At 33.6% G+C, this 24,695-nt stretch overlaps 1 protein-coding gene across 8 annotated transcripts; it reads right to left on the reverse strand.

Annotated features, from left to right (window-relative positions):
- Nucleotides 1-442: 442 nt before the first annotated feature.
- On the reverse strand, nucleotides 443-24,460 carry LOC132755292 (E3 ubiquitin-protein ligase TRIM56-like). Of its 8 annotated transcripts, none has more exons than XM_060746139.1 (9): nucleotides 23,999-24,207; nucleotides 19,189-20,525; nucleotides 18,394-18,486; nucleotides 16,775-16,834; nucleotides 15,858-15,911; nucleotides 12,104-12,382; nucleotides 10,871-11,152; nucleotides 9,072-9,143; nucleotides 443-1,839 (listed from the first exon to the last, which is right to left on the reverse strand). In XM_060746139.1, exons 2-9 carry the CDS (start codon nucleotides 20,504-20,506, stop codon nucleotides 1,178-1,180), a joined length of 2,820 nt encoding a protein of 939 aa, XP_060602122.1. In that variant the 5' UTR covers nucleotides 20,507-20,525; nucleotides 23,999-24,207; the 3' UTR covers nucleotides 443-1,177. The 8 variants fall into 8 exon arrangements, with proteins under 8 accessions (XP_060602122.1, XP_060602120.1, XP_060602121.1 ...); XM_060746137.1 differs by lacking the exon at nucleotides 23,999-24,207 and adding an exon at nucleotides 24,235-24,460 and having other exon boundaries at nucleotides 444-1,839; XM_060746138.1 differs by having other exon boundaries at nucleotides 444-1,839; nucleotides 19,189-20,521; nucleotides 23,995-24,207.
- Nucleotides 24,461-24,695: the final 235 nt, after the last annotated feature.

Here is a 24,695-nt window from a genome sequence, read left to right on the forward strand (position 1 = left end):
GCACAGTTCAGCCACCGCAACGTGTATATAATGGTGTGACATTAAACTCAGCAAAATACTCGCTAATGTATTCAACCAATGGTCTCAGATCTTCAGATTAGATTAAACAATGCACAATATACGTAGCCGATTGTCAATATAAGTTATTAGCCAAAAACTCGCATATAAAACTGCGTTGTCATTTTCTTTTCTTACAGCATTAAGATGTCGAGATTTTTGTTTGCTCCATGTCAAATCGACGCTTCTTAATTAAGTATACCTTATACAATATATACTACAGAACAGAAACGCATTCCAGTAAAGCAATATTGAATTAACTTCTACAAATCAAGGATTATGTAAAATTTCGGAGATAGAAGACACAGATCATTTGTTTACACATATGTATTTGTTATGTTTTAACAAGTTTATATGTTTATGTTAACATAGTATAGAATACACTGTAATAGTTATATAATAAATAAATATATATAGCGGCATATATACTTTAGTTCAAACGCATAAATACACTACATTGATGTAAAATAATAGTAAATAATATAAACAACAAAAACAATACATCACAACCTTTTGGACAAGCATAATAAAAAGTATATAATTATGCGTTAAAAAGCAAAACAAAACAAATTGGACGGAAATTAGAAACAAACCACGTTCGATTAATACTGATAAAATCGATTGTACAATTACTTTTATACTTAGATGCATTTTCAGTGAAGAACATACAAAAAATGTTTCTGTCAAACAATATTACTAATTCTTGAGCACCTTTATGTTTTAAATGCCTAACTAAAAAAGATTTACGCAAACAATCAAAAAGGTGTAACATCATTCTTTTGGTACTGCGAGTTTCTATAGTAACATTATTCATATTTGTTGGCAGATTTTTATAACCTCAGAGATTGTGAAATTAAAGCAATGAAATATATAACGAGAGACTTTGGCCAAAGTCTTGAAAATAGTTTTCAAAATAATGTTCAAGGACATGAGTGCACGTTCAAAGTAAAACTATATTTCTGACGAACTTTTGCATTACTATGATAAAAAAATAATTATTAATTACCGCTAAACGTGTCATTCATTAGTTTACAAAATGGCAACAATTTGAAATAATGATGATCGTCCGTTTACAACGTAAAGTGGGTAAATTCATATCAAGCAATTCATACAGAATTGTTTATGTTGCCCCATAGCTTGGTTGTTTTAAGCATTGTGGGATCATTGTGATCTCACTTCCTGTTTTCAAGGTCAATTCAACCGTACAAAGGTCAGGGTTATAGCAACCAAATACTGGATGCAGCGCTTCTGAAAACTCCAGTTTATCGAAAGAGTGTAAGACTTTGTTGTTGTTGCAGTCTGCAATGACCCATTTCTTGCGGCGAGTGTCGACAAGGAATCCGTACGTAATACGCATTTCTATACCGGAAGTGTTATCAGACAACGGGATAATGTTCAAGAGATCTCGATTGTGCCAAAACTCCATTGACAACTTCCCGTCTTCCGGGTACCTTGCAACGTAAAATGACCGCGCATACTCGTGACGTTCGACTGTGTGGTGCATGTCTACGTCATCAAGTCGACATAACCCGATTTCAAACACCAGCCATGTTTCCTCGAGAGGTTGTTGAATATTATAAACTACGTCAACCTCGTAATAGAATTTTCCCTGCTCTTGGAATGGAATCGTTCCAATGGCCCCTTTGTACTGCACGAGACTATTTTCCAGGTCGATTCCACTTGTACTGAAGATGTCGGTCTTCTTGTTTCTTAGCGTCCTACCGTCTTTGCTAACTTCCCGCTCGTGATGTGCTGAAGTTGGGTCCATCTGAAAGTCCGGACCTTAAAGACAAAATAATAATAAAAAAACACTTCATATGGCAATTTGTTACTTAGTTACTCTAAAAATCGTTGATCTAATGGGAAACGATGCTTACAAGAACAGCATATTGATAACAGAAAGGAGTATGTTATTTAAAGAAAAAAAACTAAATTTTTAATCATTTATGACATATATTTGTATGTAAAAGATAACTACACAGAAGGATAAACAAATGCATTTGAGCGATTATTTTAATACACATACGAGTATTTCAAATTAATTATTGAAGAAGGCTGGATAATTTTTTTTGTAATATTCTTTGTATATCTTATATACTATTAAAGTTGGTCCATGCGATTCACAAATGTGAATATAATAAGAGAAAAGACACAGGTGTGTTCTAGTCAGTTTTATTATCTGGACTGATGCATTGGCGGGAAATCTCCCAAGATATAACATTCTACAGGCACAACGTGGTCAGTGGAAATTTACAGAAATGAGTATTAAGGTTAAAGGTCATATGAATATAAAATAACTCAATATCATTACATTTCCCTCTTTTTAAATACATAGCTGAATGGTATTCACTTGTTAATAAATCATAAAGGAATATGGTTCAATTTAGAAATAACGTTAGAATAACACATGTTTAAATATCAATTAAATAATTAATCAGTTTATATAAACAAATATATGTTTATCAAATAAAGTATGTGTTTATTCCAGTTTATATATATTTTACTTTATAGTTTATTTTTTTGTTTGTGATGTTTTCTTATTAGTAAACACATAGTATTTTTTTTTTCTTTCAATTGTTCACCATGTTCTCATTATAATATCGTTTGTTCAATTTCACTTCCCTGCCTGATCGTGTGTGATAATAGTGGTCAATTGGGCTGGGCTTATTGGAGGTCAATGAGTGGTCAGCATCATGTGATTCTGAAATTTTTCCATTAATTGAGGGAGTGATAGGGTTATTAGCCAAAATGTTGGGGGAAAATTCCTGAATTTCTGGGACAGTTTCTTCAGTTTTATTAAGCATTCGCCTATTTCTGCGGTAAATGCCACCTGCATGAGTTATTACAGAGTAGGATCGGTCATTGTGAATTTTTATCACTTTTGCTGGTTCCCATGTGTTGTTGACCTTGATGCGGACATACTCATTAAGTGTAAGAAGGGGTAGTTGCTTTGATGTTTTATCATAGCAACTTTTTTGTTTCTGCTTTATTTTTTGCATCTTTTCGCGTACCTGTTTACAATTTACTGTTTTGGGTTGTAACTGAGAATTTGTGGTAGGTAGAATAGATTTAGTTCTTCTACCCATTAGTAATTGATTTGGGGAGAAGCCACATTCAAGAGGGGTGTTTCTGTACTCAAGTATCGCGAGATAAGGATCTCGGTTACTCTCCTGAGCTTTCCTGAATATCCGTTTAATAATCGACACTGTTTTTTCGGCCAATCCATTACTGTTTGGGTGGAGTGGGCTGGATGTTATGTGGGAAAACCCCCAATCTTTTGCAAAATCTGAAAATATTTCAGAAGAGAATTGTGGCCCATTATCAGTGACAAGTTTGTCACAAATGCCATACCTTGCTAAGTGAACTTTTAGCTTTCTAATTATAGTAATGCTTTGTGTGTTAGGTAGAGCATCTACCTCAAAGTATCTACTATAGTAGTCGACAGTCAGCAAGTAGTCCTTACTGTCAAAGGAGAAGAGATCAGCGGCAATGTTTTGCCAAGGTCGGTCCGGCACGTCGTGGGGAGTTAATGGTTCTTTAGCGTTGGAATACCTGTACTTTTGACATAAAGCACATTTTAAGACATGATTCGTGATTTCTTTTGTCATACCAGGCCAAAACATTACGTCTTTAGCCCTTTGTAAACATTTTTCTACACCCATGTGACCTTGGTGCACTGATTCAATCACCTGTTTTCTTGCAGAGACAGGTATGACGATTCTCTGCCCTCTGAATATAAGGTCATTTACAGACGACAATTCGTCCCTGTGGTTCCAGAACTCAATTATTTCTTGTTTACAGTCTGCACGTGAAACTGGCCATCCGTCAATAATAGTTCTCTTCAGAATCTGCATGCTCGTGTCATTTTGAGTTTCATGCCTGATTGATTCCAGTCTGTTATCGGTTATGTGTAACCCTTTCAACACTGTATGTACATGTAAGTCGAGACCCTCTAATTGTAATGTCTCTGGAAGCGGTTGTCTAGATAGTAAGTCACTGATTGGTACTTGTTTTCCAGGAACGTGGCGTACGTCAAGGTCATATTTTGATAACTGTAACCGCATTCTTTGAAGTCTCGGTGGACATGCAGACAAACTTTTCAACATGATTGAGCTAATAGGTTTGTTGTCGCAGTGTACAATTACATGTCTACCGTATACATACTGATGGAAGCGCGTGCAACCAAACAGTATTGCTAACATCTCTCTTTCTATGTTAGCATAATTAGATTCAGTCTCTGTCAATGTCCTAGAAGCGAAGGCAACTGGGCGGCCATTTTGGATGATGGCTGAGCCGACCCCACGCATCGAAGAGTCAGATTCAAGAGTTACACTCTGTTTTGGGTCAAAGTATGCAAGAACAGGGGTACTTGTGATTATGTTTTTCATTTTCGTAAATGCTTCTGTCTGGGAAAAATCCCAAACAAATTCTACATCTTTCTTTAGTAGGGATCTCATGGGGCTTGTGACCTCTGCTAGGTTTGGAGAGAATTTTTGCAGATAATTTGCCATACCAAGAACATTTTCAAGTTGCTGTCTATTTTCTGGTATTTTGAGGTTCATAATTGCCTCTATTTTACTAGGATCTGGCTTTAACCCTGTTGATGTTATAAGGTGACCAAAGAATGGGACTTCATTTACCCCGATGATACATTTGTCGGGATTGAACTTTACTCCCTTGGAATGAGCTCTTTCAAGGGCGTTACGCAAGTTTGCGTCATGTTCTTCACGTGTCTTCCCATATATCAAAATGTCATCTACTATGGCTGTTAGACCCTGCAATCCTTCAAAAATTTCATCTACTTTCTGCATGAATATGTCACTCGATGCAGATATGCCATATGGGAGTCTTAACCAACGGTATCTGCCGAATACCGTGCTGAAGGTTGTTAATAATGAAGACTGTTCATCAAGTTTGATGCTCCAGTATGCGTGTGTAATGTCAAGAATGCTGAAGTATTTTGCATCAGTCAGTCTTGATGTAACGTCGTCAATAATACGCATTGGGTAGTGAGGTCGCCTTATAGCCTCATTTAAAGCTTTTGGATCAAGGCAAACTCTGAGTTTACCTGTCTTTGGTTTTTCTACAATGACTAGGGAGTTTACCCAGTCCGTGGGTTCAGTGACCTTAGTTATTATTCCATCATTCTCCATGCGCTGGAGTTCTTCGTGAAGCCTGTCCCTTAAAGCTTTCGGCACTCGCCTAGGTGCGTTTATTACAGGAACAGCATCACTCTTAATGTGAAGTTTACATTCACCTGGGATGACCCCTACACCTTGGAATAAGTTCCCATACTCTGACATGACCCTTTGTTTATCTAATTCTGTATTTGACCTGTCTATTGAATATGTGAGCTTTATCAGGCCTAAGTTTACAGACGATTGTAAACTTAGCAGCGGGACAGTCGGACTATCAACAACATAACATAATGACTCGCTAGTCTTGTTGTTGTAGCGCAATTGCAGATTTATTATACCGCATACAGGTAACATGTTGCCTGTGTACGATGTTAATCTATTTTCTGCGATTTCAAGAGGTCGTTTTATCTTTAATTTCTCATAATGGCTCAATGGTAGAATATCTACCGCGCTCCCAGTATCTATCTTAAATTTAACAGGAATATGGGAAGGACCGACATTAATTGGAACAAAGGCACGATCAGGAGTAGAAGATGAAAATTTTACCATATCAACGTAATAATCCTGATTTTCCGAATGAACGTTGTCACTATAATTGTATTCAGAATACTTCACATTGTCAACGTTTTTATTTCTAGATCTGCAAACGCTTGCAAAATGATTTTGCTTTCCACATGCGTAACACGTTGAATGTTCAGCTGGACATTTTGACCCTTGCCTATGAGTGTTCTGTCCACATCGTTGACAGTTCAGTGGTTTTCTTCCATCTTGTTTTTGAGTGTTATGATAATTTCTTTGTTGTTGTTGTTGTTGTTGTTTAGGTTGTTGAAATGGTTGGTTCTTGTATCCTTTATGTTTTAATTTGTGCTGCTTAACCAGGTGTACATCATTAGCTGCTGCCATTGATTGAAGTTGTTTCTGTGCATATTCGTGTGCTTGTGCGATTTGAATAGCATTTTCGAGTGTTAATCCCTCGCCTTTGTTTATCAACTTCTCTCGTACTTTTCCAGAATTTGTCCCAAAAACAATTCTGTCTCTGATCATTTCGTCCTTGTCTTTAAAGCTGCAATCTGCTGCACTTAGTCTTAGTCTTGTGATGAAGGCATCAATACTGTCAGTGCCTTGCACTTCATTGTTAAACTTGTACCTCGCAAATATCGGGTTCAAGGACGGCTGCACATGTGCCTTAAACTTATCATAATAACTCTGAAGATTTTCAGCATCATCGCCAGTGAAGGGTTCCCATGTAGCGTGAATGTCCCTGCCCTTGTCACCGACCCATATCAACAAATATGATATTTTTTCTTTCTTAGTTTTGTTCTTGAGCGGCCCTGTAAACATCAGTTCCACATGCCTTTGGAATTTAATCCATTGTTCAGGAAGATTTGACGCCTCCCAGTTTATAACTGGCACAGAAAGTCCTGTTAATTCCATATTTTGTTGTCTTATATTCCAACTATAAATTCTGACACCATGTAATATTCTTTGTATATCTTATATACTATTAAAGTTGGTCCATGCGATTCACAAATGTGAATATAATAAGAGAAAAGACACAGGTGTGTTCTAGTCAGTTTTATTATCTGGACTGATGCATTGGCGGGAAATCTCCCAAGATATAACATTCTACAGGCACAACGTGGTCAGTGGAAATTTACAGAAATGAGTATTAAGGTTAAAGGTCATATGAATATAAAATAACTCAATATCATTACATTTTTGACATATATAAAGACAACTCTGTAACACAAATAAAATAAATGGTGAAATAGATAGCAGTTAACAAAATATCGTGAGAGCATGCAACGCATTTTTTCACATGCTCTTTGGCGTCGTGGCGTTATCCTTAATTCCATTAATTTCCATATTTCGCACACAAGAATTAATGGGGGACATTAGTGAATAACCTCCCCTGAGTACTCCCTATAAATAGATAGGTCCTAAGCAATTGGATTACTCGGACTTTATCGCCTATTTCTTTGTAGCAAACTGAATTAATTATGGCTAATTATTATCATTTGTAATATTCAGATTAAATATTGCGATAAGATGTAGAATCTGTTGACATAAATGAAACATTTTTTCTTATTGTTAAATATTTGTTGATGCATGTGGAAATAATTGATTAAAACATATCAACCTGTCTTACATAAAACTCAACGATAAAAGCAAAGGATTCCAAATATTTGGACCTACTTACATTTTGGTTAACATCGGTTTTTATCAAGGGAAGATAATCCACTATTGTCCCTCATTGGTCCTCAGATAATTTCGCACGTTTTGCAAACATTCGTTGTAATATGATATCAAGGTGGGCTATCACGTGGTGTTTCCTTAGGGTAACCTTATCTACAGGAGTATCGGAAACAAACTTTCTTCTTAAATTCCACGGATATTTGAGAATTGTGAACTTCTTTGTGAATTGTGAACGCTTGAGAAATTCCTCCCAGTAAACATTTTAAACTTATTTTAAGAATTTTCATTAATGCTCTAGTGAATAGCCAATTCAACATAAGAATTACCAAGTTACAAATGACATTCTATAAGTTTCGTCGAGACTAACGTTAACTGTCACAATCATGTGCATACCGAATGACACCATTTTTTTTAAATCCCGAACCCTTCTGGTACAGATCATGTTCAGTGTTCGTGATATATTATTTTTGATGTGTTCAATAGATAATAATTTCAAAATTTCGTTCGGTATATTTTTGCATATTAACGAAGCATATATTAATATGTACATGAATACGTAAGTGTTATGGAACACGACAGTTCAATTTAGAAACATATCTTGCTGTGATTCCTAGATCTGACAAGAGCTGTCAGTAGGACAACGTGCTCGACTATTCTCGGTGTTTGATAGTAATAGGGCATTATATCGTAAAACAACGTTGATACAGTGATCTCTCCCTGTACACCGGTTGAGATTATATGATGGTGAACAAGTGTGCAAAGTCTCAAAGCCATATGTCGATGGATTTACATGAGGTGATTATCTGAATAAATTATAAATAAACTAGAAATTCAACTTAACATGAAAAACAATTGGTGCATATTCATTATCACAAAAACGCGCTTAGCACAATATTTTAATAATCTTATGCTCATTTTGTAGAAAACAATCCATATTTCAATTGACTTTGAATATATTTGAACTGATACGCAAACTTTAACATAAGCGGTTACGCTGACGTCGACACCGCCACCGACGCTGCGGATAGCTCTCCTTTTTATTCGAGCTAAAAATCAAATGCTCTTACAAAATTTCGAAATAACCGATACAAGTGAAAACAGTTTTAACTTCTTGTTATAAATATACACCATCACTGAAAGATACAACGAAATTTAGCGAATACATTTTAAATTATTGGTTCGTCCATTAGCAGTGACCCAATGTTACAGTAAACACATTTCACATGATCATCCACCCTATGGTACTGTATTTTCAATCAATAATAAACACCATATACAATACATAACGCTGTTTCAAAATCTGGCGGAAGCCCACAATCAAATGTTTTCATTTTGTTTGTGAGCTTTTTGGCATGTGCTAACACGTTTTTTTGCAACCGGTGTCGGGGCAAAAACAGTTATAGCAAAAACATTCAGTAGTTTAGATTATTTGGAACAAATAGACATTCAATAGGTTAAATATATAAATCGATTTTATCCGACCATGGCCGTTTTTATGCCAACTCGTTTTTTACTAATGAATACTAGCAGGGGTTTTTTTCTTGTTGTTTTTTTTCTTTGTTTAATTGCAACCACTTTTCCTTTATTCCAAAGTTATAATATTTGAATAATAAACATTATATACAATATGTAATGGTGTTCAAAATGTCAGATCTACATGTACATGAATATATAACTTACATGATATGTCTCCGAATACAATCAGTTTATCAGACGGAGGTTTCCGTGGTGACGGCTGTTTAACCTCAGAATCTAAAGAAAATATCAAAATACAATTCACATAAAACATAAACTGTTTACATTTATATAGAGATCATATTATTACTACAAAGAACTAGTGCATGTTTACCTGAAATTTACGTGATTTGAGATGTGAGCAAGACATCAACATATTTATCGTCTATTGAAAATTTCAAGAAATATTGACAATTTCAAAAACAAGATTAATGACAATTCTAAGAATGTTACAGAATGTTACAACATAACCTTGCTTAAAAGGTTTACCATCTTAACATTTTGAAAAATGAAAAATTTTAAAGTTTTAACTGGACTAAGATGTATAAAATAAAATCTAATGAAGATTTTGTTTTCATTTTTATTGTAATTCATCATCATCATCATCGTCGTCGTCGTCGTCGTCATCGTCGTCATTATTATCATCATCATCATCATCATCATCACCATCATTATTTTTATTATTTTTTTTTTTATATTATCATATTGTAAAATCCGTCATAGACATTACTTTCATTTGAGGAGGGTAAAGTTGGAAGTCCCTAAACGTCCAATAAATATGAACTCCAACTTACGGGCAGCAGCTGTATCTTATAACTTACATGAAAACTAACAATGTTAGCATAATATAAATCTTGTAAAAAAATCAGACAAAACATGATGCGTTGAAGTAATGACTGAGACGATGTCTGCTACTACTGTCGACGAAAACGATTGTGCTGATGCTGATACTGCTGCACTTGTTGTTACTACATAACAACGATGATGATGATGATGATGATGATCATCATCATCATCATCATCATCATCATGACCATGATGGTGATGACAAACATCATCATCATCATCATCATGTTGAGATGAAACATAAGTTTTATTATAAGAGGCATTTTCTCTAAAACTCACAAAGCAGGTGAATACAATTTAAGATTGTCCAAAAACAAAAGAAAATAAGAAAAGATATCTTAATATTTAGTGCAGTGTCTTATTAATAATAAAACACTTAAACACTTAGAAGACGCTTGCATACACTATCCTGGAAAATTAAAACACACGCTAGATAGAAAGTGGTTAAAATACTTTAAAGTATTTATTTACTGACTTAGAGAGTATTTAGAAATTATAAGAGAAATGAATTAAACACTTAACATAGCTTTTAAGTTTTACTTAAATTTGTGTTGCGTAAAAGAAACTCTCATTTAAGATAAATTCTAAATCAATGAAATGGGGAAAAAAACTTGCTGCAAAGCAAAATAATCTAGAATGCAAACACAAAAACTGTTTAAAACATGGGAGAAAATAAAATGTTGACAGTGTAGATAGACATTATGACTATACGCATGTTTCTGGTTTGAACCGGTTGTTAGCAGCGAATATTGTTTATGGCGATTTTAGTAATAATTTGGAACAGTCTTTGAATAAAGGTTATTCAAGAAGCCAATGTTGTTATGCTACGACATACCTCACGTGTCGTATGATAAATACACTTGATTCCAGGAACAGCAAAATATAGCGACAAAGCAATTATATGAAAACGACCATGCGTGAGAAAAGCAAACAAATATTCATATAAAACATTCAAGTCACATATAAAAGCATGCATAATCTGAGAAACATTAAATATGTAAGATTAAGCCAGAAAACAGACAGAAAGCCGGGTTATTTTTACAAGTACATTTGGTTAACTTGCAAATTCAGGGCAAGCAAGGTTATCTTTCACAAAATGCCATGCTTTTTAAACCTACAAGAACTTTCTGTAAGTTTCGGTGTTGATGGCGTATTCTGTCTCTTTGGTATTCCATTTGTTTCCTTTTGATCTAAGTTCCACGTGACATTTTGTGTTTTCGCTTTCGTCTTTGGAATGTCATCGTCATTTCCGGTTTTAATCGTCCCGTTGCAAACGAGGCTATTCTGCAGACGACCATTTAAAGTACTTCCGGTTTTAATTGGAGAATTTATTCCGTATAGATTCAGCTTAGGAACAACTTGGCTTTTACTTGTGTTTGAGTTAGACTGGCCCTTTCTAGCTTTAATAGGTATGAATATATTAATTAAATCTAAATAAATCTATGCTGATGAAATTATTCCAGATCAAATAATCCTTCTTTTGGTCAAGATGTGAACATGTCAATTATGAAACAAACATACCAGCTAAAAATCTTACTAGCATTTTTATAACTGAATGTTCCTAGCTAAATTATTACAACAAAGCAGCAAACGACATTGGTGTGAAAATGAAACCAATCATGGTCATAAAATGAAACCAATCATGGTCATAAAATGAAACCAATCATGGTCAGCAATCATAATACCGACATTTGTCACTACAATGCTTTTTTGAATCATAAAAAATAGAATCAAACCAAATGGTATTCAAGTTACTGTTCCGACCCGACTCTCAGGCCAATTCTAACTTATATAAGTATTATAAGTATTGTTATACCAAAGGAATGGCACAACAAACCGCTTCTGTATGCCTAATATGTATAAATTACTTTGACTATACATATCTTAACGAAACTATTGACACATGTATACCTAGAAAAGATGATCTGGCATGGACATTTCTACTCTTACCATGCAAGAAACACGAACCTTTAAAATGGATAACTTCCGGTTGAGAGATAATTTATGCAAAAAATACAAAGAAAGTATTGAAACATAATGGAAATGATAACGCATTTTGTCATTTGAATGAAGATGCTGGCTTTACAAATTTAAAATGTGATCAAAAATGATGCCAATAAAAGAAATCATTTGACTTTATCTTCTTTACACACCGCTCAAAACTGATTAGTTTTATTATGATAACTGATATTTAGATCGATAATTTACATATTATTCTAAGCATTCACTAATCAGCAAACCAAAAAAGTACCTTACCAAGCGAACTAAAGCACAATATCCTATTTTAAACATCTAAAAGCCCTAAATTTAAGATTTTTTTTGTAAAAAAAGGGCAGTCATTTTTTACTTACAATTTTGCACAAAAGAGTTGTCGTCCCTGTTCCCGTTAGTTGTTGGACTCATTAAACCATTTCTGCTAAATGACGTCACTTCCCCCACAGGCGGTGTTTTGATACCAGGACTTCCGGTTGTGTTATAGGTCTGGTAAATTTGTGACTGTGGTGCATACACCGGTGGCGTGTATGGTGGGGTTCCGGGCGACCTCTGCCGTGAGGGGGACAGGGCAGGGGGCAAGGAAGGAGATTTAGGGAGCTGACGCTCGGACTCTTTATCTCCAGTATCTTGAGATTCTGCAAGATGAAAATAAAAAATTAGCGAATATTTAAAATTTCATTGTAGTTTCGTGTCAATTTGTTGGACAAAAATGGAGAGAGAAAAAACGCATGTATAATGAAAGAAACCGAATACTGATAGCAAACCGTCATATACAAATGAAAAGACTGAAATGATGCTTGAAAAAAAAATCTAATTATTCGAAGATGAAAAATGTCTTACCATACAAAAAATACATCCTGTCACATATGTATATTTAGTTAAAAGTAATAATGAGCAAAGAATAATCAAGAACAAAAAACTGAAGATGAATATATATCTGTTCTGTTATGTAAGAATACATGTTTAAGCAGCTACAGATAAACAGTTAGATGTTAATAGAAGACTCAAGGATAAAGCAGGTAAATAGATGGCGGATTTTTCACAACAGTTATGTAGCCAAGAAACAGATCTTCAATATGCCCAAATTCACCATAACCACCCTAATACACCTTTTAATTGTCATAAAACAATTCAAAATGTACCGTTTGTAGCCTTTATACAAAAAAATGGAAAGCATACACTACAAGCTCTATATCTTGTTGGTGACAGTCACAAATTAAACACCCACGATGAAAAGACAACAGGGCAAACATTCTTGACAAAACAGAGCATTTTAACGCCATTAAAACACATGAAATGTTTAAAATTTAAAAAGCGCAACATATTCAAAAACACCTTTATCAATACAGTTTGTGGAGAAAAAGCAACAATTCGATACCAACGATTGCAATTAGTGGAAACCATGTTATGCTCTTGTTTGTTCCACTTAACATTGAAAACTTAAACTGAAGCAAAGATCTTAGTGAAGTTATTGATTAAACAAACAATAGAAATTGCGATGTTACAGCGTGGAAATATTACGGAATCTGGTTTCAGCTATTAAAATCTGGTTTGTCGAAACTTTAACTATTCAAAAAGTCAGTGCTTTAATTAATTTATAACACGCCAATGTCAAAAGACAAGGTTATGAATGCTTAGTTAATTTCAAATAGCACACATATTCCTGCGTAACTTGTCTTGTTTTGATCAAGGAATAAAAAAGAATATATTCTTTTCTTGCGTGACGTGACTGAAAACATGTTTTTGTCAAATTTGAAAATAAACCAAAATTAGTTTTATTGTTTTAGCTAAATGCATGCAGAAATATTTCGTTAATTTACATGCAGGCGGCCCTGGCGTAAAGCGTTGCGTGGTTAAAATATGTTAGTACTTTTAAATCAATTTCCGGTTGATATTTAGTTTGTCATAAACGCGAAATTACTAGGCTATTTATGTTAAAATAAAGAACTTTAAGCGGTAAAAGGCAGTCTGAACGCGATTTTGAAACGTAATCTATATTCTAAAAAGAGATATCTGCTTCAATGCACGTAACACCTGTGATCTTAACCTGCGATCTTAACATATATGCTAGAAGTCCGATGATCACCAATGGGTGCTTCTTCGACAAGAAATGTCGAGACCATAGTTATATATAATGTATATCGACAATGCTAAAAGACGTAATATATATCTAATGTGATGCAATGCAATGTACAGTGATCGTGTACTATTTCGACTGTTCACATTATACTGAATTATAGCCAACACCAGACTCCGTAAATTGATCACGTGACACTTATGGATATACTTAACCCTTCTTCTTAACGGACGATGAATGGCACCGTATAACCAGTTGGAAAGATCGACCATCTAAAACAAAGTAGAGTATCTACACAGTAACACGTGCGATATCGAGTGTCTTAAACTGGCTTTATACATTTAAAACCATTTAAAGAGAAAAAAAATAAAATGTCATTAATACATTAGATTTGATTATATTGATATTTATGAACTCCATATTGTTTGTATCAACGTCTTGGTTAATTAATATGAGCACGAATTTATAGGCATCTATCTGCATTTAGTCGGATTTAATTATCATCATCATCATCAATATCATCATCATCAATATCATCATCATCATCATCATCATTATCATTATTATTATTATTATTATTATTATTATTACTACTACTACTATTACCATTACCATCATAATTATTATTATCATTATTATTATTATTATTATTATTATTATTATTATTATTATTATTATTATTATTATTATAACGTTGCTGTTGTTGTTGTTTTTGTCTTACACTTTAAATTATAGAAGTTTGCTAACCGTTGGACATAATCAGGGACTGTTAAGGTCATGGCAATTCCACAGAGATGAAATCACGTGTCTTGTAAAGGTACTTTCAAAGGTTTCAGTACAATGACATTCGTTGATTGTATTTTTACAACTTCCTCTCTTCAAGTTTAGACAATTCATTTCCAACAACATGTGTCCTACCTTTTCACCTTTTGCACTGAATACTTTTCGATATTGTCCAGAAATCAGACCAAGTGAGTAACTAATTTTATCTTTACATTCTTTAGAACAATGACGTCATAAATTAAGAAGAGCGTTTTGCAATTTCTCGTTTGAGACAAGATAATTTCCTACTTAATTTGTTTTCTGTAAATTCTTCAAGAGAAAAATGAAATCTCGTATCTTAAATAGTTGAACACACTAAGAACGAACCTGAAAAACCATGTATGTATTTCCAATATTGGCGTGAAAAAGTATGAAAAATGTATTTATTCATTTAGTTATATATTTATTTATTTACAAAAACTGTCACAACAAAAACATGCTCATGTTCTACAGAATAATACCAGAGACTTCTTTCATTAGGCCTAATTTACCTTTATTTTTATTTCACTGTACTTTATGTATTAACAATTTTAAGCTCCGTCTAATCTTTAGATATTTGCATCAGTTAAATACAAGTGTGGCCTTTATTTTAGTGTTTCAAGTACTAATATGGAGCGGTCTGTTGGTCAGAATCAATTTTACTATAGTCCACACCTTATCTGTTCCACTAGAAAAGAAGATATAAATCGTTCCCATCATCAATATAAAATTAAGTAATATATGTGACATTAATCATAGTCATAAGTACATCAAATAAGTAAATAAGTGCATTTTGTTTGAATTTCCATAGAGAAAAAGCAGGAATGGAAAAAGAAAAAGTGAAAACAAAATTGAATCCTTTGTGCAGCAAAAAATGTGGCGGCCATACCTGTACAGAAGATGACAATAAACATTCATATTTGTGTCATTTATTATGAACCATTATTTTTTTAATACATATTTAAAGATTTGTCCGAAAAGACTGTTTTGATATGTAAATAATCTTGCAAATATGCTGTAATTATGTCATCATGGGCTTATAAGCCTTATTTGATTGAAATGAACTGTCTTTCTGTTTACAAGAAGTGTATATGGCTGGGAGTAGGACTGTGTTCATATGTGCACTCGTGCTTTTAGAGAAAAAAGGGAGTGGTGCAATACACGTGAGAAAGGGTGTAAATTAACAAAAACTCGTGCATAGTGTGAGCATTGTGAAACACGTGCAAACTAACCGTCGAATTCTTCTCTATTGTTAAGAAACAGTTTGCTCTTTGTCTGCAGTTCGTCTGAAATAACGTATACATTTGAGCCACGCCACGACAAAACCAACATAATGCGTTTGCGACCCGCATGGATCCAGACCAGCCTAGCCTCCGCGCAGTCTGATCAGGATCCATGCTGTTCGCTTTCAGTTTCTCTACTTGTTATACGGTTTGTAAGCGAACAGCATGGATCCTGATCAGACTGCGCGGATGTGCAGGCTGAGATTGATCCATGCTGGTCGTAAACGCATTATGTTGGTATTGTCATGGCGCGGCTCATTTGCTTAGTAAGACACTTTTGGTATAGTTCGCATATGATGCAAAACATATGGTTAGATTAAATTAAACGAAAATTAGTGAACACCTTCTGTTAATAATCTTCTGTTAATAATTTAGATGGCTCTGTCGGTATCAAACATTTAATTAAAATTTGAAAGTAACTAGATATGATTATTATTATTATTATTTTATAAAACAATTTGAAATAACAGAGCATATGTGCAAGTTCAAAGTTGCCTATTAATAATTTCTGAATTTCTGGGAGGAAAAATCAATAAAGTGTTGTTGTTATTTTAACTAGCAAACTGTGTGAAAACGCGAGTTGAAATATACATGTACATGACTGTATTGAATTACAATAATTACTATTGAAGCAGCTGCAGTACAAAATAAAAATGGGGAAAAAATAATAAAAATAAATAATAAAACACCGAATTTTCTACAAAGCAAAATCTATAAACGATTTTTAATTATTAGTTCTAAGGGAGCGAGACTACGTCAAAGCTGAAAAATAAAAAGATATATAATAAAAGCAAAATACTGTATAAAAAGCAAGATGAATAAAAAAAGTTGGGTGTAGAAGGGACATAACTGTGCTACATTTTCACCTAACATCCATTGATGTTTCTTTTCACGGATAATCTCCCTTGTTTGACTATGAAGCGTATCTGTAATGAGGATTTTTTTTTCTGCATAAATCATAGTCTTAGGAAATAAGATGATTGCGGTTATGTTTGTTGTTTTGAAGTTATACATGCCTTAATTAAGTAATGTTATAATAATATCCCAGTAAAAAGATTTCTAGAAACTCTAGTTAAATGACAGGCTCATTTTTCAACGCAATGACTAAGGATAAATCCGCCGTGTACACCAAGTAACGCAGGAACACGTTTTCTTTAACTCTGTTTTCTGTATTTGAGTTTTACATTTCAGTTGAACATACTTTAGTCTTGTCTTAGGTACAGACATATATCTATAAGTGTGCAAGCTTGCTTATGATATGCATTGGAAGATACGAACTTGTAAATTTGTTGTTGTTGTTGTTGTTGTTGTTTTGTTTTGTTTTTTTCATCTTAGGGCAGCTGTTATGATCTATATGTAAACATGGTATTTAAAAGTGGAAGCCTCAAATTAAATGATTGGATTAAGAGGCATGTTATTTCCTGTGCACGGATACAGTCAAAATTACTAGACATACACGTTCGCATTTTCAAAAGTAGTTTTCAAAAGGAACGCTTTAAATTACATGTCTGGAATTTTGGCAACGAACCCCCCCCCCCCCCCATATGCGTGATTGAGGATAAAAATCATTTTGGTCAGATTACTTACCGTGTTACTCGTTTTAGCCATAGCGTTGAACAGATTCGGCGTTACGTATATGCATTATTTGATCATTCCTGCGTTACTGGATATACTTGGTGATACCGTACATTTTGCATCTTTGTTTAATTTGTTAAATGTTTGTTTGTGTGTGTTTCTTTGTTTGTTATAAACAAACAGTGGTAAGATGTTGGAATGTTAGTTTCTGAATTCATCAAAACGCATTAAAAGTTAAAATTTGCTCGCATGTTTTTTATTGGTCAAACAATAAAAGCATATCAAAATATTAAATTATATGAAGTACATGCTTCATGTTTGTGAGTTAAATGGTAACTTAAAGAAAATTCGAAACAAAACATAAAGTCTAGACTTAAAATACGAGCCTATTCAATGATTTGCGAATGTTGTAATGAACATGTGACTGCTTCAAAACGCAATGTTTTGTTAACAATGACTCTGCAGTTCTTAAAACAGGTGAAAATAACACCACTGAAATGTATATATACAGCGTGTTTTATGGGCAGGCAATATACCTCAGTATACTGCTTACTCCAATATACTTTCCAACTAAACAAAATACCAATGTAAATATTGAAATTCCGGAAAACATTTGAACGATTCTGCAATAAATAAGACAGTCAAAAGAGAGGACGATTCGTTTAAGTAAAGCATATCTTTCACATAAATTTTTATATGTATTTGAAAAAAAAAAAATATGTTTGTTATAGTCAATGAAGACGTCGTATGTTGTCTTAATTAGACAGAAATATTTCAATGATTAGGGCATAGAACAGACGTGAAATTCCTCAGGTGTTTCCTCCGGTAATAGAGGGCCATTGAGAAACGTTTACTTTATCGTTGTCGCAACAATTTTAGCATGACTGAGAAATGAATTTTATTAACTTACTGAGGAAATCTCCAAGTGATGTTGCCTGCTTGTTTGGAGATATAACAGGCGATTTCAGGGACAGTGGTCTTCCTAGCACGTTCTCATTTGTTCCTGAAAAATACAAAGAGACGAAACAATCCGATTATTAATCATGAAGGGAGGTAACTGTGATTTCATTAATTATATTATATATCATGAATTGTCTATCTTGATAACTAATATATTATACTAGTATCATAACAAATAAATCTCATTTTTAGTTCAATCTTTTATCTAAAATCAAAACTGAACTCAAATAAATACCTAGATAACTTCTTTTTTCAACTTTACTTTTGCCCAAATTTTACAATATTGTTAACATTTTTTTTTCAAATGAATTGACTGGAGTTAAGATCCATGCTAATTTTCATGAATATTCAGGAAGTATTAAAAGACTGTCATACAAACAAATTACGTTTGTTTTAGGCTAACACAAGATAGCATTTACTCCGTTAGTAACGAGGTAAGAATATAAAGATATAAATAGTAACTTCATCCAAATTGTCCATACAGAATGTGGAACTTAATATGGATTATGAATAAATATATAATTATACGACTGTAAATAAGTGTTTCTAAAGTTTGATTTGTGACACCTGATATAGATGTGTATCGATATTGAGAATTGTTGCATATTCCCGACACTCTTACTACAATGTTCTAAAGCTTAATTTTTGGAAATATGCTTGCTCATATGGAAACCTATCGGTTCATAAGCATTAAATATGTAACACATACAATTATTTATCTTAATTATATAATTTTCTATATTACCTTTAATCACTGGTTTATGATGGTTATTGTTGCCATAGAGATCAAGTTTTAGAGATTCTGGCTTTCCTGTCAGTCGTATTTCATTGGTTGGTTTCACGGGTGAATGTTTGGTGGTGGTGTATTTCCCTGGAGGATTTTTGGGCGAACCTCTATACGGTAGTACAAACTTTTCTGGCACTTCCGCTGTTCCGTTCATTTTCGGCGATGTTCGGTCGCTTTCGTTATAGAAGTTCGTCCGTATTTCCCCAATGTTATGAACGATTTCTTCAAATCTGTCCTGCTCTACGCATGCGTCGAAATTCAGTTCAGTCGCTTCGGGCAAGTTTGTTTCGAACTCACTGTCAACCATTTGACTAAGTTTGGCAAGAACAATGTTCTTGAGTTGTAAAAACTCTGGTTTGTTTGTAAACACAAGCATTCTGGAAGAATAGTTACATGAATTTTCCATGTCAGATTTACTTTTCTGTAACTTGGTCAGCTGACCTTTGATCTCATTTTTCCTTTCTTCACATATAACATCCACTCTTTGCTTCAGTTTTTCTCGCCTTTTTTCTAACACTTTCGCAAATGAATCAAATAAGTCGTCTATCTGTTTATTCATTTCGGCATGCTTAACTTCAACAACGTTCTCTTCTGCTTCTAGAGTTTTGGCCTCAGAGCTTACGCCTGAAATTTTACCCAAAAGCTCTCCAACAAGGCGTTCTACCGAGAGTTTGTTCTCTTCGTAAATTTCGTTTAAACTTCTAATCGAGTGTCCGTTTGTTTGACTATGATCACCCACAACACATTGGGTGCAAACTGGTTTTTGGCATTCCTCATTTTCGCAATAGAAAGAAAATGGCTGATCCTCGTGTCCCGGAAGTGAACACATCTCCTTGCGCGTGAAACTACCAATACCGGCATTCTTCAGTTCGTCGAGGGTCAAAAGGGTATGGCGTCTGGTGAGCTGTGTTCGTTTGTGAGCACTCGTGCACTCCTTGCAGAGGAACACGTAACAATCTTTGCAAAATGTATTTCCATTATTGTTATCGGGACAGTCAGAACAAAGAATACTGGACGGTTTTCGTTGCAATTTGATCATGTCCATCATATTCGTCATGGTACTATCCTTAGAAAAGTCAAGGTCACTAGAAATCGGATGCTCCTCTTGGCAAAGCGCGCACTTTAGAATCGATCCATGCGCAGCATTTAGTGCGCAATCGTTACAGAGCGTGTGTAGGCATGGCAACAATTTCGGAGCTCTTTGGTCCTCATCGTATTCGTTGTTACAAACGTTACAGAGAATGAAGTCTTCGTCTAGATCGTCAATGTTCGCCATTTTGAGTCGAACAAACTATCTGAAATTAAAAAGAAAATACAAATGTATAATGATATTTCAACATTTTGACGTTCTGTGTTTACTTCACATGTATCAGGGTGACATATAGTGTGTACTGATTCTCAAAACTCACTGTTACGTTGCAGTAGAATTTTGTATGATACTGTTTCATTTAGTTAAATCATATAAACATCCAACATAATTCGGACAATATGTTCTCCATTTAATATGCTGTATTTTTCTGAGACTATACACACGTTAGTATAAAGCTACATTCATAAATATAGGATAAACATATATTTTGAATTTTACCTTAAAATGAGGAATGCTTTTGTCCAGATTGAAAGATAGTTATTAAGCTTATTTAAAATATTTAGCGTGGTAATGTTAACTAATCATTTAATGGCTTCCGGTTATAACGCCCATCAGGGTAAAGCTAGACCAACTTGTACAATCTAACTAGACTATATATACCATCGGCATTCTACCAAACTCTCACATAAAATTACATGTAATTTAATAATCGTCAACTCCATATCAAAAGCAAGGCAAGTTCGTGGTGCAAATTCTTTCAACATATTAAGTAAAGTTAGGGCTAAATGCATGCAACGTACCTATCAATTATCACAGTTGTGTTTTTAAAAGCAAATAAATAGATAATGATTAAAAAAATCACAAAGACGGATTATCGTATAAATGACGGGTCATGAGATTAATCTTTATCCTCGACCTTTTTTCAAAAATATTTTTTCATTAAAACGATATCTGTCGGAATACTGATTTAGCGGCTAATGATCTTCAATACATAAACTTTTAACGTACCGTTTAACATTTCAACAAAAATCAATATTTGATTGATTTGAATGATTAAATATCAGTGGGCGCGTATCATTTAACTGTTTATATATAAAATACATTCCCAAAAAACATGAAAATGAATACCTTTAAGTAAACTAAAAAGCTGGGAGGGAATAATAAAAAAAACTGGGTTACCTCTGATCTATAGAATTTGAGATGACCAGGCATGTATCTAATCCAAATTAGAGGTATATTTTGTACCAGTATTTATCTATCTATCTATCTATCTATCTATCTTCAAAATTTGTTGATAAATTTGATGTACAGCTAACGTTTTTTTTTTTTGTTTGTTTTTTTTTTGGGGGGGGGGGAATTCCTATGTAGAAAATGAAAATATTGACAATTATTAATGAAAAAAAAAGGTTCTTTTGAATAAAAAGCACCTATTACGTGAATGGTTGATTTTGAAAATATTTGAAAACGTGCCAGAAAAAAACTCGAAAGAAAATGTAGGTCAAGTATGGTCTGTTAAGGAGGAAAATGTACAAGAGAACGTTACGTCTTTTCAGTGCGAGTATCTACATGTACACGTGAATTAAAGTCTTTCATTCAATCTAACTCTTGTAATTAAAAAGGATGAACTTTCACCATGTGCGATTTCCTACATGTATATTAGACGTTATAAAAGTGAAAACGTTCGCAAATCAATGAGTACAAGTGCTGGTATTTCATTAGCTAATGCAATCGTGAGAATTTAAATTAATTAACGTATTGCAATCTACACGTACAATTTTATACTATGAACAATGAGTTATCAATTAAAACCCACTGTGCACGTGAACGGGGAGTTTGAGATAATAAAGCAAGTATTATGAATTACATGAAATGAAAACATATTTTCTTTTATGTATAAAGATATTATTAAAAACAAACTATTATGTTAGTTAATTTTCAGTACATTGCTTATTAACTGTAATTTTCTGCCATGATGTCCTGTATATGAAACTGGCATTAATAAAGCAACAATGTACATTTTATATGTTACTGTTACACTTGTGGTCGTTATAAGCACCTGTATCTGTCAAGGTATATTGTAAATCATTAAAGATACAGACACTGGCCTGTTTATCAGATATGACTTTACTTAAATAAAAAAATGGTCCAGTGGATTATAAATATGCATATTCACACTGACCGTAGTATTACTAATTGTGTATACAAGCCACTTTTTGGTGGTGGTGGCAGCTGCTGTCTCCGGATCAGTTTGAATTCACCAGAGCACAGTTCAGCCATGCACGGCGTCGTACCTGACCAAGCTGTCAAGCAGTTTATCAGTACTACTGCCTTCACTAGTAACTTCTGTAGATTCCAGAGCAGAGGTATAGTACGATTGCCGTAAAAATAATTTCATGACCAATCACAACGAAAATGACCTGCAATGTCAGGGAATCGGACCCGGGTCGCCCAAATTCACAGTCCAACTATGACATAAAACTCAACCAAAAGAAAACAAACTGATAAGTTAATTGGACGGATACAAGCCACCTGGCACGTGCATTGTTAAATTAAGACTTTGAATTCCGGCTAAAAGAACAGCTTTCATTTACTAAACAAATTTACATATTCATGCCACTATTTCAAACATATCAGTTAAATCAACAAATATCATGAATAATTAAAGCCTTTTCGCATATTTGCACTATACAAAATAACGACCATTTTAATCCTTTTCCGTTTTATAATCGATTTCGGTATATAAATAATGTATAATCTAATAGTGTTGTAAAGTGGATATAATAGAGACTTGAGTCATTATGATTAGTATACATGTACACAATATGGGTCTGTTTACATGTAGTAAAACGGCACACTTAAAGCGACGCTTTCATTCATTCATGGAAATGGAATATCATCTACACAAATCTACCTGAATATGTTTGAAATTCGAGAGAAAAAAGAAAAGGTTAATCATTTGTGATACAAAAAAAATGATTAGCAAATTGTTTTTTCACGTAATAATCCTAAACTTACATCTTTAATTGTGTTAAAGAGAATAAAACGTTCGTAACGCTTTGATTTTCAGTTACTTTCTCTTTTCTTATTAATTAATGATAAAAACATGTTTCATGAATTGAACGGCATACCAAATTCATGTGTGGCAAAGGGTGACAGACATTTTCTACAGGCGATTATTAACGAGTACCTTTAGAACGAATTATAAATTCTAGTCTCATTCCGCGTTTTACGCAAATGTCTAAACATTGCACGAATTGCAATTGGAAGACATGCATCATGAGTTATGTGAAAACATTATATCATTTTGCGCAGTTTATGTTTGTAAAAAAAAAAACGTTATTAACTTGAATAGCCCCAATCTATAAAGTATAAGTATTGATTGAAGTGTTTGTTCATTTTCTATATCTATGTCTCGTTTTGAACCCTTATGTATGGAAAAGGACACGTACTTAGCATGTCCAGTTTTACTAGCCACCTGCACCTTTTTACTGTTCAGATAAGTCAACTTTTGTTTTATTTCAAGGTTAAAAGTCTGAGCTGAAATTTTCAAACAGCGTAAATCTAGCGGTATAAACAAGAGCAACATTCAGCTTAAAATTAGTTTATAGTTTCTATAAGCAATTATAACATTTTCTATGAATAAATATACATTTATGTATATAGGTAAATTTTACTTACTCGTTCTTTTTGAATAATTATCCTTTAAAATTTGAGATCTGTATAGTTTTCGTTACTACAAATCCAGTACTAGGTTAAACAATAAAACAATCACTTAAAACACATAATTAACATTTTTGATCTATCAGATTAAAACCATTCATCTTGATTTAGATTCAAATCGATTTTGACACGAAATGAATACCTCTCTCTTAAACCTTAATAAATTTTCAAATGAGCATAAAATAAAGCCTTACCTTGCCTTAAATGGTAATAATGACCAACAGAGGGCGCAGGGCCAAAATATTTTGGCATTATTTTATCCATGAAACGTTTATTTTGCACTAAAATTGAATTGAATGTACCGAATTTGTATGTTATCAAAAGACCGAATGATATATAAACACGGCGTATGGAGTCTAGATTTATTTCCCGGACCGGCTCAGACTTGCATTTTAAGCATTATAAAAAAGGATAAAAGTGCGTTCAGTGGCGAATATTTAATGCCACTGTGTAAATAATATATGTTAACGTTGGTTTTCTACTTTCTAACAGTTTAAGCAAGGCTGTTTTAATCACATTATCGATGTATTGAATGTTGTAACAGATTTGATTTTATTTAAACCCGAAAGTTTATCTTACGGATTTTAGAATGTCACTTTCGCCGTTACATAGGTGTTTTACTTTAAAGTTATTATACATTGATGTTTAAAATCAC

This window comes from Ruditapes philippinarum, unplaced genomic scaffold, assembly GCF_026571515.1.
Source record: "Ruditapes philippinarum isolate M1 unplaced genomic scaffold, ASM2657151v2 ctg1041_1_1_1_1, whole genome shotgun sequence".
In the NCBI taxonomy this organism is placed as follows: Eukaryota; Metazoa; Mollusca; class Bivalvia; order Venerida; family Veneridae; genus Ruditapes; species Ruditapes philippinarum.

What these genes read in the sequence shown, in the direction of transcription:
- LOC132755292 (XM_060746139.1), bottom strand. Translation starts at nt 20,506, where the DNA reads ATGGCGAACATTGACGATCTAGACGAAGACTTCATTCTCTGTAACGTT. An exon ending in TCATAAACCAGTGATTAAAG is followed by an intron (nt 18,487 to 19,188) that starts GTAATATAGAAA and finishes TGTATTTTTCAG; the next exon opens with GAACAAATGAGAACGTGCTA. An exon ending in CAATAGAGAAGAATTCGACG is followed by an intron (nt 12,383 to 15,857) that starts GTTAGTTTGCAC and finishes TTCATCTTGCAG; the next exon opens with AATCTCAAGATACTGGAGAT.